The sequence below is a fragment of the Helianthus annuus genome, chromosome 6 (genome assembly GCF_002127325.2).
Source record: "Helianthus annuus cultivar XRQ/B chromosome 6, HanXRQr2.0-SUNRISE, whole genome shotgun sequence".
Taxonomy (NCBI): domain Eukaryota; kingdom Viridiplantae; phylum Streptophyta; class Magnoliopsida; order Asterales; family Asteraceae; genus Helianthus; species Helianthus annuus.
In genome coordinates, this window is record NC_035438.2 from 65181444 (window position 1) to 65189156 (window position 7713).

Genomic DNA, 7713 nt, shown 5'->3' on the forward strand with positions numbered 1-7713 from the left:
CTTATACAAAAGAGTAAAAAAATATTTATTTTGAAAAAAAAATAATACAAACACACATCAAAATGTATATAAATTTGGGTTGTTTTTTTAGATTTCTTACTTAAATTACATGGATCTTAGGAGGTGTTTATAAAAGTTCAAAAGAACAAATTAAATAATATTTTTCTGAAAGGAGACCAAATTAAATAATATAACTAGATCTAATAGGAACTTATGTCAGTAATTAAAACTAACACAAAATAAGACGTAACCAACTAATAAAAAGATGATATAAAGACACGAATACAATGATTACGACTTTTAAAAACTTGCAAAAAAATATCGTTTGCGTAAGACCATTTTTAGTAAAATATAGACCCAATCAAATTCTGGTATGAAGCAAACGGTTGTTGACATAAAAGAATAAAGAATGCATAACAAGGTAGTTGAAGCGAAATGAAAAACAAACGTAACTTAACTTCAAGGCAATGGAGACCCTGCAACCAACATACCATCCCCATCAGAAAACTACAACCCCCCCCCCCCCCCTCTATTAAAAGGAACTCTTAACGTTGCTACCTTCACTATCCTAATCCTCTCTGTGTTCTGCACCATGCAAGCCAGTGCCGGTCTAGTAGCCGGTTCTCACAACCGCAATGAGCTCGTCGTCATCCACGGCCATGAAGAGGTACATTACTACTTATTTCTGTACAAAACTAGAAACGAGCGCGTTTGGAATTAATCTTTTAACTGGCATTTGATGTTTTGACAGCCGAAGTTTTTAAAGGATATGACATGTCAAGTTTGTGAAATATGTGGTGACGAAATCGGCCTCACAGTGGATGGAGATTTGTTTGTAGCATGTAACGAGTGCGGCTTTCCGGTATGCCGAACATGCTACGAGTATGAACGAAGAGAAGGCAGCCAGAACTGCCCACAATGCAAAACCAGATACAAACGTCTAAGAGGCAGTCCAAGGGTTGAAGGAGACGATGATGAGGAAGATGTGGATGACATTGAGCATGAGTTCAACATCGACGATGAACAAAACAAGAACAACAACAACATTCCAGAATCAATGCTTCATGGGAAGATGAGTTATGGCCGAGGACATGATGATGGTGATGCTCATTATGGAACGGATGATCGTGGGGATCAGATGTTATCATCACTTCATAAACGGGTGCATACATATGGGTCGGCTGAGTTTGGTATATCTCTAACATAATCAGTTAGATTTAAACCATTTGATAGATCTGTACACAATGCATTATGGACTAATGAATTGATAAATGTTTCAGGAAGTGGAAGATGGGATGAAAAGAAAGACGGCGGGTGGAAAGAACGAATGGACGAATGGAAAGCGCAGCAAGGGAATCTCGGGGCTGAATTTGATGATTCGGTTGATCCCGATATGGCAATGTATGTCTTGAACATGTTCCAAAATCCAAATATGCAATAAAGTTTAAATCTTTTATGGAATTTAATAACATGAAATGGATATTTGTTGTTAATAATGCAGGTTAGATGAAGCAAGACAACCACTTTCAAGGAAAGTACCAATTGCATCCAGCAAGATCAATCCTTATCGGATGGTGATTGTGGCTCGGCTTTTTATCTTGGCTATCTTTCTTCGGTATAGACTCTTGAACCCTGTGCATGATGCGTTCGGGTTATGGTTGACTTCTGTTATCTGTGAGATCTGGTTTGCTGTCTCATGGATCCTCGATCAGTTCCCCAAATGGTTCCCAATTGATCGTGAGACTTATCTTGATCGCCTTTCTCTAAGGTACGCAAAAATAATAATATATTTTTAAACTTGTTGTCTGTTTGTAATTTATAAATAAAATCGAGAGCTCATTTATTTTGTAATGAAGGTATGAGAGGGAAGGTGAACCGAATATGTTGTGCCCGGTGGATGTATTTGTGAGTACGGTGGATCCATTGAAGGAACCACCCCTTGTTACCGCGAACACAATTTTATCAATCCTAGCTATGGACTACCCTGTTGACAAAATATCATGTTACATATCTGATGATGGAGCTTCAATGCTTACTTTTGAATCACTATCAGAAACCGCAGAATTTGCACGAAAATGGGTTCCATTTTGTAAGAAATTTACCATAGAGCCACGAGCACCGGAGATGTACTTCTCTGACAAAATCGACTATCTAAAGGATAAAGTTCAACCCACATTTGTCAAGGAACGTCGAGCTATGAAGGTCTCTAACACAACTTCCATTACGTTTTTAACCTCGTGAACATGCTTTTTTTGCAGTTTTAATATATTACTCTTGATTATTTACAGAGAGAATATGAAGAATTCAAGGTTCGGATCAATGCACTTGTCGCAAAAGCTATGAAAGCGCCTGCGGAAGGTTGGATCATGCAAGACGGGACACCATGGCCTGGGAATAACACGAAAGATCACCCAGGGATGATTCAAGTCTTTCTCGGTCAAAACGGTGGGACGGATGTTGAAGGAAACGAGCTTCCTCGTCTTGTATATGTTTCCCGAGAAAAGAGGCCCGGTTTTCAACATCACAAGAAGGCCGGTGCTATGAATGCCCTGGTCCGGGTCTCAGGAGTTCTAACAAACGCTCCATTTATGTTGAACTTGGATTGCGATCATTACCTGAACAACAGCAAGGCGGCACGAGAGGCAATGTGTTTCTTAATGGATCCGCAGATAGGAAGAAAGGTTTGTTATGTTCAGTTTCCACAAAGGTTTGACGGCATAGATAGACACGATCGGTATGCCAACCGGAACACTGTTTTCTTTGATGTAAGTCCTTTAAACATATAAACATTATTATAAAATATGAAAAAGTGTAGCTCAAGTGCTCAACCAGTGTAATTTCCATCTTTGGCAGATTAACATGAAAGGTCTAGATGGAATTCAAGGGCCAGTATATGTCGGGACAGGATGTGTTTTCAGAAGACAAGCGTTATATGGTTACGATCCACCAAAGGGTCCAAAAAGGCCGAAAATGGTAAGTTGTGATTGCTGCCCTTGTTTTGGGCGTCGAAAGAAGAATCCAAAGTATGGAAAACATGGATCGGGTGGGAATGTAGAAAACATCCAAGGTACCTTGACGTTCTTGCCCTTCAACTACTAACTAATTCCATCAATCTCTTTGTAACTTATATGTGTTTCTCCTAATCAGGATACGATGATGATAAGGAACTAATGAAGTCTCAAATGAACTTTGAACAAAGGTTTGGACAATCGGCTATCTTTGTTACTTCGACATTAATGGTTGATGGTGGAGTTCCACCGTCCTCAAGCCCAGCCTCGCTTCTCAAAGAAGCGATTCACGTAATCAGTTGTGGGTATGAAGACAAAACCGAATGGGGTCTAGAGGTAAACTCCTCATTTTAACATGTGAATTGCATGTGTCAAAAAAATCGCATAACATTGAAGTATCGTTGCTATGCAGTTGGGCTGGATTTACGGGTCAATCACAGAGGATATTCTAACGGGTTTCAAGATGCATTGTCGTGGATGGAGGTCTATATATTGTATGCCAAAAAGAGCTGCATTTAAAGGGTCAGCTCCTATTAATCTATCGGATCGTCTTAACCAAGTTCTGCGTTGGGCTCTTGGTTCGGTTGAGATCTTCTTCAGTCGACATAGCCCGCTTTTGTATGGTTACAAAGGAGGTAATCTCAAGTGGCTCGAGAGGTTATCTTACGTAAACACAACGGTTTATCCCTTCACTTCTCTTGCACTTCTTGCTTACTGTACCCTCCCTGCCATTTGCTTGCTCACCGGGAAGTTTATCATGCCAGAGGTACAACTCTTTTCCCCGTGCCATTACAATAGTTGTTAATAGCGCTCATAGCGGGCACTATATCGAATAGCATAGCGAAGCGCTCATGTGTCGCTATCTGATTCCAGCGCCTCCATAGTAGGTAAATAGCGGGATTTTTTTAGGTTTTCTGTTAAATACACAAATAAAACAACGTATTTGGATATAATATGCATATAATATATATATATAGTGGGGATCCTACGGAAAGTGTGTTTTTCCTAAAAAGTGTAAAAAGTCATAAAACACAATAATTTCAGGCATAAAACACACCTAAAACTCACAAATAATAGAATGAATATTACTAAAACACCATATTCAAACTCTAATAGTCCATAAAAACTTCAAACACACCATTATAGAACTATGAATATAAAACACACAATGCTAAACAACATAAAACACAATAATATTTGTCATTCCACAATCAGAGCCTTAACATCTAAAACACAACACAAAACCCACATACATGATGTTTTAGTAATCTTTATCATATTATTTGTGGGTTTTTGGTGTGTTTTATGGTTGACATTATGGTGTTTTATGACTTTTTACACTTTTTAGGAAATTTGGACTTTCTGGCCAACTCCTATCATATATATATATATATATATATATATATATATATATATATATATATATATATATATATATATATATATATCTAAAAATTTTCTTCTAGCGTGTCGCTAAACAAAAGACAGTGCCCCCTATTTCATTGCTATCGCTACGTAGCGTATAGGTAACTTGTCAATATCGTCCACTATTTGTTGTTAATAACTATGACCATTACTACACCTACAACTAGTAAACGATCTTTCTTAAATCTGAAAATTTTGATTTAAACTTGATACAGATAAGCACCATGGCAAGTCTCTTCTTCATTTCTCTTTTCCTCTCGATTTTCGCAACTGGCATTCTCGAACTGCGATGGAGTGGAGTCAGCATCGAAGAATGGTGGAGAAACGAGCAGTTTTGGGTGATAGGTGGTGTATCCGCTCATCTGTTTGCCGTTATACAAGGTCTACTAAAAGTTTTGGCAGGAATAGACACCAACTTCACAGTCACATCAAAAGCATCAGACGATGAGGAATTCGGGGAGTTATACGCGTTCAAATGGACAACACTACTCATCCCTCCAACCACTATCCTAATCATTAACATGGTTGGGGTCGTGGCAGGAGTTTCGGACGCTATAAACAACGGTTACCAATCATGGGGACCTTTGTTTGGGAAACTATTCTTTGCATTTTGGGTGATTGTCCATCTTTACCCGTTCCTTAAAGGTCTTATGGGAAAGCAAAACAGGACACCGACTATCGTGGTCATATGGTCCATACTTCTTGCTTCTATCTTCTCGTTGCTTTGGGTCCGAATCGACCCGTTTGTGTTGAAAACCAAAGGGCCTGATGTCAAGCAATGTGGACTCAATTGCTGAAATTCTTTCCTCTATTTACCTTTCCTCATTTTTTTTTTCTAAATTTCATAGTCAAAAGTTTTGATCAGATGATGATTTGTAATAAGTTGTCTGTATTAAGGCTATGAGTAGCTGCATCAAGAATACTTTCAAGTTTTTATACAGTATCCAGTGTTGTAAAAATCAGGATTAATCACCAATTAATCGGTAATCGTAGTTTACTAATTAAATTTCACTTAGACCCAAAATCGGTAGCTGATCAAACTCAGTCAAATTTGGTCAAAATCTTTTTAAGTATTTATAAAATTATACTGATTAATCCAATCCAATTAGTAAGTTTGACAAATTATAAATAAAATTTTGTGTGTGTAGGGGAAGGATAAAATGAAAACTCACTTGAGTTGAAAAAACTCAAAAAAAAAAACCTTGTAAAAACCCTATGTAACATTTTTTTTTCTAAAAAAATAAGGAACATAACATACATATATTTGAACATTTTTGTAAAAAGAAAAATAAAAGCATCAAGTAGTTTTTATTAAATGTTAAAAATTCAATGTTACATAATATATATGTCAAAAAAATGTAACATGCAGATTTTGAACATTTAAAAAAAAAAAAAAACTAGTCGGCGTTTTTTACATTTTTTTTATAAATATGTTCAAATATATGTATGTTACACTCCTGTTTTTTTTAGAAAAAAAAATAAAGATGTTACATAGAGCTTTCTTGAGGTTTTTCAACTTAAGTCAGTTTTCTTCCTATACTCACGTCTTCACCTGTGTGTGTGTGTGTGTATAGGATTAGGTTCAAACGTGAACAAAATCCCAAGAGTGAACTGCGTGAACTGATCTGGGCCCTTGATTTTTATGATCTTGAGATTAAAGTGAGTGGTATGATGGTAATTATTTGGTTAATTTTTTTCATTTAATTAAATACAAAAAGGGTATATGTGTAATTTCAATCTTAAATTGATTAAATAAATCTCTTACAAATCAAGTAATCAATTATCTTCTTAAATTGATTGCATAAATCTCTCACAAATCAAATCAAGGATTAGGAAAGATGTAACTTAATTCAATTATTAAAATAATTATTTGTTTAAATGCGATGTACACATGTGTATTCTGATTTTGCCCTCTTTTTAATACGATGTACACATGTGTATATCGTCTTTTTTGTGATATCTCGGAATTTTTTTTTGTATTGAATGTTGACGTACACCTGTGAATTACTGTACACATATGTACGATGCTGAGTACACATGTGTACTGTTCTATTTATATCCAAGTACACATGTGTATACCGTTGAAATATGAAGGTTACGTGGATCTTAAAAATCAAAATTTGAATTCTGGTGATGAAATCTGAAATAAAAATTAAAATTGAAATCTGGTGATTTGTTGTTTGTTTTGATAATTATCTTATTAATAAATAAACATAATGTGGATAATGAATTTAAATTAGGAAAGATGTAACTTAATTCAATTATTAAAATAGTGATTTAAATCTAATTTTTTATATAATTACAATCATACCCTTAACAACTAAAAAAGAAATCAAGGGTCCATATCTGTTCACGCAGTTCACTCTTGGGAAGTTGTTCACGCTGGAACCCTACCCTATATATATATATATATAGGACAAAGATCCGTTAGGAACCACCCTTTATTGCGAGAACCGCGAGAACCAATGTGAACACATGGCAAACTTGTAATTATACTATATTGTATCATAAAACACGTGCGTCCTTCAATTTTTATTAAGGTTCTGTAAGTGTTCCCCTGTTTTTAGGGTTTCATCAATTCACATCGTTCCCAATCCAAAATCGATCCACAATCGGCATCAGCAGCATCGATACATTGACACGACGGCTTGAACCCGCTGTTCACGGCAGCGTACAGGCGTGTACGATTGTCTTACGGCAGGAAAAGACGGTCACTCCCACCTATTTCACGGTGGAGGCGTTCGGTATACTGATTAGGGCTATATATAGTGTCTTCTAATTCATCCCGTGTTGAACCTAACGCATATGATGATCATCATCCAACAATTTTTGAATATTATCCTCATACACCTGATGCTGATTTTGGTGGCCCATCTGCTGCCAATCCCATTTCTGTTGTCAAACCAAGTGAAGTAACAAACTTGTGTTTACAACAGTTGAAAGTCGACACACCCTTCATGGCTTTGAAAAACAGACTCTTGATTCCATGTCAACATCAGACAATGTTATATTATCCTCTGGTAATGCTAATATATCTAAACACTCATTGTCATTTGACACTAATTTGACTGGTACAACACCTACAAATACAGAACATCAGCAATTACAGTTCATTCAGTTTGAGACTAAAGGTATTCCATGTCCATTTTCTGTAAATTGTGATTTGTTCAATGATATACACGTTTACAACATGTTCACAGTTATATTATGTTGTAAATAATGATTACTCAAGAATATATGCACATGTGCATTATGTTAACTGCATCATATTATAATTTAT

The 7713-nt window shown here is 36.1% G+C and overlaps 1 protein-coding gene across 1 annotated transcript; it reads left to right on the forward strand.

Moving 5' to 3' along the window:
* The first annotated feature begins 419 nt into the window (after positions 1-419).
* Positions 420-5395, forward strand: LOC110943205 (cellulose synthase A catalytic subunit 7 [UDP-forming]). Its single transcript, XM_022184960.2, has 10 exons — positions 420-667; positions 752-1190; positions 1281-1401; positions 1502-1768; positions 1857-2202; positions 2289-2765; positions 2854-3067; positions 3148-3344; positions 3421-3774; positions 4649-5395. Exons 1-10 carry the CDS (start codon positions 593-595, stop codon positions 5228-5230), a joined length of 3072 nt encoding a protein of 1023 aa, XP_022040652.1. The 5' UTR covers positions 420-592; the 3' UTR covers positions 5231-5395.
* Positions 5396-7713: the final 2318 nt, after the last annotated feature.